Source organism: Eulemur rufifrons, chromosome 23, assembly GCF_041146395.1.
Source record: "Eulemur rufifrons isolate Redbay chromosome 23, OSU_ERuf_1, whole genome shotgun sequence".
NCBI lineage: Eukaryota > Metazoa > Chordata > Mammalia > Primates > Lemuridae > Eulemur > Eulemur rufifrons.
Genome location: NC_091005.1, coordinates 12,253,580 through 12,265,698, shown reverse-complemented (window position 1 = coordinate 12,265,698; position 12,119 = coordinate 12,253,580). Strand labels below are relative to the sequence as shown.

Below are 12,119 nucleotides of genomic sequence, written 5' to 3'. Positions count from 1 at the left end.
ACATTAATAAATAAATAAAGCCACAGGGACAGTCAACTTTGGAGCCAGATTCCAACATAGGTCTGCCTGGCTCTTAGGTCCAGGTGCTTTCTACTGCATTATACCACAGTCTGAGCCCTGCTAGCAAGCTAACAACTACAACTCCCACAGTTTTGAAGGATACTTCTTTTGGTCCTTTGCTTGCATTATAATTCAAAGACACAGTTCAATTATACATGGAAATTTCCAGAAAAAAGTGATTGCCTATAAGGAGAGGCCAAGGTGAGAAAGAGACTAACTTTTCACTATAAAGCCTTTGTGCTTCTTAAATCTGCGCCATGTGTAAATATCTTTTCTTAACACAGAAAAGGAGAGCGAGAGAAAGAAGGAAAGACTAGACTAGCTCTGCCACTCACGGGCTGTATAATTTGGAACAAGTCACTTCACACAATCCTTTGGATTTAGTTTGCTTTACTATAAAATGAGGGGTTAATTTGTCAAAAGCCATAAAAGGTATAACACCGAGAGTGAACTCTTAACATAAACCATGGACTTTGGATCATATTGATGTGTGTGTTGGTACATCAACTGTAACAAATGTACCACTCTGGCGTGGGATGTGGAGAGTCGGGGAGGCTGTCTGGGGACAGGGGGTACATGGGAACCCTCTATACTTTCCACTCAATCTTCCTGTGACCCTAAAACTGCTCTTAAAAAATAAAGTCTATTTTTAAAAAAAGGAGGGGTTATCTTAAATTGTTTCTAAAGTTCCTTCCAGTTCTAAGATTTGAATTTACTCTGCAAATCTAATTTAAAATTCAGAAAGAGGAGTCAAACGGCCAATCTGACAGTCACTGTAATTAGAAATTCATTAAGATTAGATGGGGAAAAAGACTTGGCTAATTAAAGTCAAGATTCCCTGAATCTGGAAACAGAGAGATAAAATGGAAATGAGAATGTAGAAAATAAACTAATTAAGTATCTTCCAGTCTTTCCCATGCTAACATTGCTTCTGCTTTTAGGCAAGTGTTGTGAAGAATACTAAAGGGGAACATTTTCTCCCCATTTCAGAATTTGGCCAGTCCCCTTAAGAGCAAGAAAATGTCCAAATAAAAAAGAATTTCAGGCTGGCGCAGTGGCTCACACCTGTAATCTAGCACTCTGAGAGGCTGAGGTGGGAGGATCACTTGAGCTCAGGAGTTCCAGACCAGCCTGAGCAAGAGGAAAACCCTGTCTCTGCTAAAAATAGAAAAAATTAGCCTATAGTGGCACATGCCTATAGTCCCAGCTACTTGGGAGCCTGAGGCAGGAGGCTTGCTTGAGCCTGGAAGTATGAGGTTGCAGTGAGCTACGATGACGCCACTGCAGTCTAGTGGGGCGACAGAGGAAGACTCTGTCTCAAAAAACAAACAAAAAAAGAATTGCACTTGTCTTGCCCTGTCCTACCCAGAACTGATCTCTGTATAATCTAGGCCTCTGTTCACCTCTCTAGACAAAGAAACACCTTATTAATCCCTCTCATACGAGGGAGGACAAAAGAATTTACACATTCTAGGGATTGGGCCCCAGGCAGAGTCAGAGGGGAGAGAAGGGGGCCTCTGGACTCACAGCCATCTCAGCTGCATATTCCCTTTTTGATTTAGATAATTTACCAGGTATAGGATACATATCTAATACATAGAAATGAGAATTATTTATGCAGATGAAGAAAAAGTGGCTATGTCAAGTTTTCAATTCAATTCAACTCTACCTACATATACACCTGTATTTGGAGGACTTTCCCCCTGGCCCACCAGAGCTATCAATAAGCACCTGCTCTACTCCCTGCTGGCATGAGGGATACGGGTGTAAGAGGCCTTCCCTTGTCATAGTTCCCACCATAAAATTTTCCTTCATAGAGTTGAGGGTTTACTCCTTTAAATACCAAAATGTATTTATATTTTAATGCTTTCAGAAGGAAATATTTCTAATATGCAATCCCTCCTTTTTAAACAAAGTATACTGAATATACCTGCCCCAACATACTTCGCTTTTCAAATTAGGATGCCCTTTTTGGGTAGTTTTTCTGTGTCCTTTCTTGTTCCTCTCCACTGGCATTCTCTTGTAATGGTGCCTTAGTCTAACTTCTAATTTGTTACTTCTAACTCTGCTATGGTTTTAAAAATCAGATAACTATTAATAGTTTGATCGGGGTGGTGTATAAGATAAAGATGACACTGGCTGCTCCACCCGGTAGGCAGTAGGGATAATGAATGTGACACAGGATGTCAAATTGGAAATGTCAAGTGAGGTGCCAAGATAAAATAGACCCAAAACTCCAAAGTAAGACACCAGACTAAGATGACAACTGGCTGGAGACTATAAAAACTCCTCTTCTAGAAAGAGTAGAGAGAAGGATCAAAGTGTGGAGATTAGGCTGACCAAGAACGAGACTCTGTCTCTACAAAAAATTTAAAAATCAGCCAGGGGTGGTGGTACGCACCTATAGTCCCAGCTGCTTGGGAGGCCCAGGAGGGAGGATTGCTTGAGCCCAGGAGTTTGAGGTTACAGTGAGCTATGATCAAGCCACTGTACTCTAGCCTGGGCAACAGATTAAGACTCTGTCTCTTAAAAACATTATGCTAAGTGAAAGAAGCCAATCACAGAAGACCACATATTGTTTGACTATATTTGTATGAAATGTCCAGAACAGGCAAATCTATAGAGATGGAAAATAGATTAGTTGCCTAAACATTTGTACCCCCATAATATTCTGAAATTAAAAAAAAAAGAAAAAGAAAATAGATTAGTGGTTGCCTAGGGCTGGGGGAAGGGTGGAGAGAATGGAGAATGATAGCTAATAGATATGAAGTTTCTTTTAGGGTAGACAAAAATATTCTACACTTAGATTATAATGATGGTTATACAATCCTACGAATATACTAAAAAATACTGAACTGTACACTTTAAATGGGTGAACTGTATGCCATATGAATTTTATCTCAATACATCTGTTAACAAGAAGAAAAAGAGAGAGAGCAAAAACAGCTGGAAATGTTCCCAAATGCTTCTCTTAGTTTAAATACTCTTGTTACCCAGTGAGCTTCTGGATCAATTCACCCATCCCAGATATTTTCCTTATTTCCTGCCTTTGAGCTGTACTCTATAATTTAGCATTAGCAGAAAGCTAATAAAGACAACACATCCTTTGTTGCTAAATTTCACAGTGTTTACCATTTTCCTCCAACATACACATTTCCGTTTCCCAACTGCAGCTGGGCTGCCAAAGCCTCGTGGAGGGTAATTACCCTTCTCCTACATCCCTCCTGGTTCCACGACAGCCAGAATCCTTGGTGCACGATCAGCGGCTACAGCAAACTGACGTTTTGCTTGCCTCTCCAGAAGGTCTTAAATTCACCAAACTGTTCACTGAACTATGAGGAGTTTCTCCTCTACTTTTGGGGGGCAAGAATAGGAGAAATGGCAGGATTCACTATTTCCAGATCTCTGTCTCTATTTTTCAATGGATATCTCCCCTAACAGAAAGAAATTCTCTGTTTTGTGCTTTTTTCCCCCTCTAAAGGAAGTTTATTGACTTCCAAGGAATCCTATGATAGTTTTGTACCAAAGTTTAGTCACAACTGGTCCCACCCCTGCCATGACAGTACTTTCAAATCTTTCCAACATTCCACACCCAACCATTTAACAGTTTCTCATCCTGCCGTTCGTTAGATGGGACATGATCTTTCTGATAGTTACTGGGGCACTGTTCTCTAAAGAACATTTGCTTTCTAGACTGCTCTTTGTCGTTTCTTATCTTTCCATAATCTGAACAGTTCTTGCCTACAAATATTCAGAACAGGATACAAGACCCATCTTTTCAGGAGTCTATAAATGAGGCATTAAACAATAAAAACAGCATGATATTCATACAGCTATCATGTCATATTTTATATGTGAGCAATTTAGGTTCATATTCGTGTGTCACGTCAACCTCGTAAAGGGTATACTTCAGTTTGTTAAAATAGTGAAATTAAGGCCGGGCGTGGTGGCTCACACCTATAATCCTAGCACTCTGGGAGGCTGAGGCGGGTGGATAGTTTGAGCTCAGGAATTCGAGACCAGCCTGAGCAAGAGCGAGACCCCGTCTCTACTAAAAAAAAAAAAAAAAAAAAGGAAAGCTGTTTACTAACATAAATATTTTCAATAGTAAAATATTATCATAAATTTATTGAAATAAACTTTAAATAAGAATATGTAGCCCAACTTCCTCTGGCCCTAACATAATGAATTTTATTTTTTTCTAATAATATATATCACATATATTTATAAGATTGTAATCATAGAGAACATACAATTTACATTCTTATGTTTCATTTTCATTATATATATTTAGGTGGTCATTTGCTGGATTCATTTATTGGGATTTCTTTATGATGGTGATTACTATCAAAAGTTAAAAAGTAGATTCAATATTATCTTATACTTTTAGGAAGCCTACAGTACTGAAAATGCTTCTGTCAGTTTCTTCAAAAGACATGCTTCATCAGTGCTATGTGCCAGCTGGACAATCTAAACTGTGTCAACATTCAGAGTAAATGATGAAATGAATAGAGTTTCAAAATGTTATCTCTTTTTTCACTTAAAAAGGTCAGCTTATAGTTTCCAGTTTTCAAAGTGAAAAGATTTTGACAGTATGGAGCTTAAGATTAGTCATTGCAAGTCTTGAAATACCAGTCAAAAGGCAAAATTATCTTAAAAGACTAAGTACAAATATTAGCTAAAAACATTAGTGACTCGAATTACCAACCTTAAACACATCCTCAATACATCTACTAAGTTCTTCCTCTGTCACCAAAATTGTCCCTGGTGCCATGTCACTCTCTGGAATCTCTAGAGAAGAACAAATAAAATTACTCATATTTAGCACCTCATTGAGTAAAAGAGACCAAGACTAAGGAAGAAAGTTTTACTAGAAAGATGGTTTAGTAAGTAACAGCTAAGATCAGAAAACCAACATGGTTACCATCACACAATATATCATCATATACAATATTTCATGGAATCTATGATGCCACTGATTATAAACATGCATCGTTATTTTATGTATCACTAAGAAAGAAAAACACCATTGCCAATTAACCTATGACACATCATCACTTAGAATTCTAATTTTAAATTTATTGAATGAAAAACTGGGGATGAGATGAAATGAAAATGGCAGAGAGTTGATGGTTATGTCTAGGTGATAGGTACACAGGAGTTCATTATACAGTCTCAGTAGGCAAGTGTTTGAAAAAGTCCCTTTAAAAAGTTTTAAAATAAAGTTTTTTTTAAAGTATTAAAAGTATTCTTTATGCGTATTTAGACATATAGTTTTTTATTGATTGATTGAGACGGAGTCTCACTCTGTCACCCCAGCTGGAGGGCAGTGGCATCATGATAGCTCACTGCAACCTCAAACTCCTGGGCTTAAACAATGCTCCTGCCTCAGCCTCCCAGGTATCTGGAACTAGAGGTGCGTACCCACTATGCCCGGCTAAGTTTTCTATTTTTAGTAGAGACACGGTTTCACTCTTGCTCAGGCTGGTCTTGAACTCCTGAGCTCAAGCTATCCTCCCGCCTTCGCTTCCCAGAGTGCTAGGATTACAGGCACAAGCCACCGTGCCCGGCTTATTAGACATATAGTTTTATTATGTATCATTCTTTATATAAGCTAAATAATTGGGAGAAATGAGATAAAGAATTCTTAAAACTTCACATTAAGTGTCCAGCTTTTCTAAAACATTTCAACATCATTATTGATATTCATATTTTTCCATATGTATTTTCTACTGTGCCACCAAGAACCCAAGAGATGCAACATTTCTTAAGAGTCCTCCATTCTACTATTGTTGTCAAAATTTTCTTCCAAGTCACTGACATTCACTTTACAAGTTCTGTTGTTCATTTGTAGGCACAGACAACTTCATGATTGCTACCTGGCCAAAAGTGATTGTGAAATGCATCTTGACACCAGAATTGTTAAAATGTGAAAAAGATTTCCAAGATGAAAGTTTTTTTATGTGCTAAAAATGTGCATCATCAAATTGATAAAATATAGTACTTCATAACTGATAAATGTGATAACAATATGAAAAACAAAATAATAAAGTTTATTCTTTATGTTGTTTTTCCAGTGACAATGATGGGACTATGTAAGATCAGTCACATTCCTACCTGGTCCTTTTTGTTACTAACAGGCTGTATGTGCAAAATATGTAGCTTGTGTTGCAAATGTAATCTGACCCATGAAGAATGCCTGGCAAATAGATGTTCAATAAAGGAGTGAACAAGGTCCAAGACAAACATAATTGACCCATAACTGGACTAAATCAAGGCCTCTCAAGCACAGCGCTCTAGACCAGTGTTTAAACTTAAATGTGCATTCGAATCACCCAGAGGGCCTGTTAAAACACAGAGCACTGGGCCCCACCCCAGAGTTCCTGATTCAGTGGGTCTGCGGTGGAGCCCAAGAGTTTGCATTTCTAATAAATTCTCAAGTGATGGAGATGCTGCTAGTCCTGGGACTACACTTTGAGAACCATTGCTCCAGACAAAAGGAAATACCTAATCAGTTATAAACAAGAAAATAAATAGATTGGTAATGAAGTACAGTCTTTGTTTTGAGGGGGGGCGTCTCACTATGTTGCCCAGGCTAGTCTTGAACTCCTAGGGTTCAAGTGATCCTACTGCTTCAGCTTCCAAAGTAGCTGAGATTACAGGCATACACCACCATGCCCAGTTAGTATAGTCTTAATAGAGGAAATCAGACATATAAGAATTGCTAGACTTGGCTGGGCACAGTGGCACATGTCTGTAATCCCAGCACTTTGGAAGGCTGAGGCGGGAGGATCACTTAAGCAGAAGTTTGGAGCTGTAGTGAGTTATGATCACACCACTGCACTTGGGTGACAGAGAGACTCTGTCTCAAAAAAAAAAAAAAAAAAGAATTGCTAGACTCTTAACACTGAAGGCCAACAGAAATAATACTTCATGTTTTGAAGAATATACTGATTCTAGGCTAGATTTCCATCAAATATGTAAGGAATTTTAATCATTTACTCAAATATCATGCTTATCATGTCTGAATAATCACAAATTTCACTTTACCAAGGTTCAAACTGGTGAAGTTTTACCACACACAAGAGCTAGACTTTCTCCATCTCCACCCACCTTACCCATCCCACCCTATACACACCTAAGAAAAATTTATACTACAAATGACTTCTATTCAAAGTCTATACAGAACTAAATTTGGTTTAACCATAATATAAATTTTATTTCTTCCTTTTTAATCTTACAAAATTACTATCTAGAAAGGTTTTCTTACTCACTAAAAATATTGAAATGATAGTCTGTATCCCAGTATTAAATTCAATGAAGCATGAAAACATTCTGAGGGAAGTAGTAAACATGTCAGTCTTTTAAGAAATTAAAACCCAGCTAAACCCGCTGTCCAAATCTGGGAAAATCTGAGCATCGAAATGAATGACAGGAATATTTGGGAACATACTGAATAAAAATATAATATATACTGATGCTGGTTTTTTAAAAGGGATCAGGCAGGGAGAAAGAAAAGGTCTTCTTTACAGAGAATACCAACTAACCAATTAGAAAGAATAAAAGAAACAGAAAGACACCATCTTTAGGCAGGAACCGTATGGATACTAAACCACAGTACGAAAGACTATTGGGAAACAGGATATTCACACAGTCTCAGACTATCATCCTACAGATTACTTATTAATTTACTTTAATTAATTAATAATTAAGGAGGGAAGGTATTTTCAAAATGAAAAAGTCTGGCAGCTACTACCTTAATCAAATGGTCAAATTTAACATCACTAATAATGAGATTAATTGATAACATGTGCCCCCTGCTGTGATGCCCTGAAGAAAAAAAATATCATGTGTATAGTATTCCTTCCGAAATGTTTAACCTGGATCTAATCATGTGGAAACAATTAAACAAATACAAACTGAGGAACATTCTACAACCTGGGCTCTTCACAAAGGTCCTTGTAAAAGACAAACAAAAGACTAGGGAACTGTTCTACATTAAAGGAGACTAAAAAGACATACCAAGAAAAATGCAATGCATGGTTCTTGATTGGATTCCAGATTTTAAAAAGAAATAGTTATAAAAGAAATTATTGAAACAAGTATAAAAATTTGAATAAAATTTATATATTAGATGACAGTATACTATATCATTATTAAATTTCCCGAGTGTGATAATTAGGTTGTGGTTATGTAGGAGACTGACAGCTTTCTTTGGAAATGCATGCTGAAGTATTTAGGCATGAAGTGTCACGATGTCTGCAACTAACTCTCAAATGCTTAAGAAAAAATACGTTTGGGCGGGGCATCATAGTTCATGCCTGCAATCCCAGCACTTTGGGAAGTTGAGGCAGGAGGATCGCTTGAGGCCAGGAGTTTGAGAGCAGCCTGAGCAACATGGTGAGACTCCATCTCTACCAAAAACAGAAGAAATTAGCCAAGTATAGTGGTGTGTGCCTGTAGTTCCAGCTATTCAGGAGGCTTAGGTGGGAGGATCACTCGAGCCCAGGAGTTTGAGGTTCCAGTGAGGTATAATGATGCCACTGCACTCTAGCCAGGGCAACAAAGTGAGACCCTGTCTCAAAAAAAAAAAAGAGAAGAAAAAATATGTTTATGTGTGTAGAAAGAGAGAAGGATAAAACTCATGTGACCAAAATGTGAACAGTTGGTCAATCTATGTGGAATGTATATGGGTAATTCAATGTACTCTCCTGTGAACTTCTCAAAATAAAGATTTGGCGGAAAAAAGGAAAACTAAAGACATTGAAATGTCACAGATTTAAATTATGTAAATCAAAATACTGAAGAAGGTCCTTTAGAGGAACACCCAACCACCAGACTGCCCCCTTTACCTGCTGTACTCAAACATCGATGGAAAGGAGTCAGCACTGGCTGAAGCAAATACTTTGCTGCCAATTGTGGGCGTTCTCTTGACATAGTTAAAAAGGTGGTGGTGGCAACTCTCTGAAACTGACGTGCTGTCAATTTATCTTGAAAGTGAAATAAATCCAGAATCTACAAGAAAAACTACATGACGTAAATACCATGCTCTTTGCAAGGAACGTGACATTAGCTAAAAAGGAAAAGCATTAATGTTTTTAAGCCAAGAAATAAACTCACTGCAATAACACTGATTCGACAGAATTGTTTTATAAATTTAACAACCCTGTATCAAAGGGTAGGAGAGCTAAAGAGGTGGTATTTTTATTAAATAATTTTATCAGATTTATAAAATACATGCTCATGATAGATAATTGGAAAACAAAGGTTTAAGAAGAAAACTAAAATCTTCCCAAATCACTATAAACATTTTTGGTGTATTTTTTCTAATATATATATTTTCTGTATAAGTCTTTTTTCTTTTTTAATTAAGACGATGCAATTCTCAGTTTTGTGTATTGTTGAAGCTTTCTCATTTGGCTATAAATTCCTAAAAAAATATTATATTCAACCTGTAAAAATTTATTAAATTATTCCCTAATTTCCAGACATTCAGTTCCCCCCCCTCCCAAATTTTGCTATTAGAAATGATACTGCCAAATGAAATTACTGGCTCAAGGCATATAAATATAAATATACTTAGGATCTGAGGAGTCTGCTATGCCTGAAATATCTAAGACAAGAGGCTACTTTATTCTCAAAAATAAACATTTATCCTCAGTGCTTGTGAGTGGGCAACCCCAGTATTATTACAGCAACTAGTAGAAGAGTTCATTTCTGATTGCTGACTTAAAAGTGAATCTTGCACTTTTTGCAGACAAGAAAATCTTCTGCCTAAAAACAGTATATGACCTTGGACACTGCCAAAGCTTCAGCAAGCCTGAAACCTGTGACTTAATTTTATCATTTCGTTAAGTACAGAAATTATACTTAACATGATGAGTATATAATACTCATTAATGCAAGTGATAAATATATTTAGCATTTTTCAGTATAAGATCTTTGCATTGTGATATTTGTTCCCATCCATTCTTCAGACTGTACTCCAAGAGATATATCTTACATCTAAATTGATAGGGAGTAATGATTAAAAAAAACTCCTTCCACATTTTTCATCTATCAGATTAGTAAAAATCAAAAAGTTTTGTAATAGACTGTGTAGGCAAAAGTGTGGGAAAACAGGTACATAAACCATATCAATCAAAAATGTAAATGCATGTCCCCCTTGAACCAGTAATTTCAACTTAAGGAATCTTTCCTATCACAATATTTGCACATGTGCACAAATATTTATGGATATTAACTGTAGTATAATTTGTAACAGCAAAAAAAATGAAAACAACTGAAATGTCCATCAACAGCAGGCTGATTAAATTGTGGTACTTATTAATATGATGAAATACTATGTACCCATGAAGATGAATGAGTAACCCTACATGAAATGGCTCTGTATGAAGTGATCTCCAAGGTACATAGTTAAGTGAAAAAAGCAAAATGAAAAACAGTGTGTGCAGTGTTTTATCATTTGGATAAAAATTAGCATATATACACATATACATTCACATATACACATATACACATATAATAGCATATGCATAATGCAAGAATATCTCTGGAAAATAAACAAAACATTGATACCAGCGACTGCCTGTGAGGGCCCAGAGAACAGGGATAGGAGGGAGACTTACTTTTCAGTTTACTCTTTTGTGCTTTTTAAATGGTGTGCCATGTTAATGTACCTTGCTTATTTTACTTTATTTTATTTTATTTTTTTTAGAGACAGGTCTCGCTGTGTTGCGCAGGCTGGAGTGCAGTGGTGCAATCATAGCTCACTGCAACCTTGTACTCCTGGCCTCAAGCGATTCTCTTGCCTCAGCCTCCCGAGTAGCTGGAACTACAGGTGCACACCACCACATCCAGCTAATTTTCTACTTTGTTTATTTAATACCTACTTTAAAAAACTAATTAAAAAACACACAGAGAGAAAAGACAATGAACAAGATGAAACTTTAGTTTCATATTCTATCTCTGAGAGCAAGCAGGGCTACTCATTTAATAAGGGTGAGGCATTTCTAAAATGTTAGGTCAGTCTCTTCCACAGGATTTTATTCACTTATTAAGAACGTTCCTCACTGAACAACAAACAACATTATACTGCTTTTACCTCAATATTAGAGGAACATTAAAAGTCCTCTTTCAGTAAATAAGCAGATAATCATCAAATGGTCAAAAGAAACAAACAATTTACCTGGGGGCAGATGTCCCTGTAGTAACTTTCTGGTGAGAGAGACTGTTGGGGACAAGAGGCCAAAATTTTTGCGATCTGGTCACACTTCTTCCAGTCAGCAGCCGTCGCCTCAGCATCACGCCCGCCAGCTGCCCCGGCTGGCACAATGGAGAGAGATTCAGAAAGTCACAGCAGTTCCCCATAGATAAATCTGCCTTAAAATTTAGGGTCAAGAATGTTTCTTTTCTCTATTTAAAATAGTTTATTTTTTCTATAAGACAATCTACCCCTCCATACTTTCCTTTTGATGCTGGTTTTTAGGAAGTTCAGAGAAAAACTAGCATTTAGTCATTGTAATGATGTTATTCATATGACTTCAATACTAGCTTCTCAGTGTTTATTATTATTACTATTATTATTCTGTCTCCTTATATGTATCATTTCTTTTTTTTTTTTTTTTTATTGTTTATTTTTTTTTTTGAGACAGAGTCTTGCTCTGTTGCCTGGGCTAGAGTGCCGTGGCATCAGCCTAGCTCACAGCAACCTCAAAGTCCTGGGCTCAAGCGTCCTCCTGCCTCAGCCTTAGAGAAGCTGGGACTAAAGGCATGTGCCACCATGCCCAGCTAATTTTTTCTATGTATTTTTTAGTTGTCCGGCTAATTTCTTTTTATTTTTAGTAGAGACGGGGGGTGGGGGGGTCTCACTCTTGCTCAGGCTGGTCTTGAACTCCTGACGTTGACAGATCCTCCCACATCGGCCTCCCAGAGTGCTAAGATTACAGGCGTGAGCCACCGCGCCCGGCCTGGTTCTAATTTTCTTATAACAGCTCTCTAATCTGCTGGATTGGGTGAAGTCTTTTTGTCTTTCTTCTTTGGAAAAGGAAGATGCAAAG

General features: G+C 37.2%; 1 protein-coding gene across 2 annotated transcripts in view; it reads right to left on the bottom strand.

Moving 5' to 3' along the window:
• Nucleotides 1–12,119, bottom strand: part of TANGO6 (transport and golgi organization 6 homolog) — a 158,181-nt gene that overhangs the window by 130,268 nt on the left and 15,794 nt on the right. For both annotated transcript variants that reach the window (XM_069456750.1, XM_069456749.1), the window contains 3 exons: nt 11,249–11,385; nt 8,913–9,075; nt 4,769–4,851 (listed from right to left, as the gene is read on the bottom strand). In XM_069456750.1, coding sequence (XP_069312851.1) covers nt 4,769–4,851; nt 8,913–9,075; nt 11,249–11,385 — 383 coding nt within the window. The remainder of the gene's footprint in view (nt 1–4,768; nt 4,852–8,912; nt 9,076–11,248; nt 11,386–12,119) is intronic.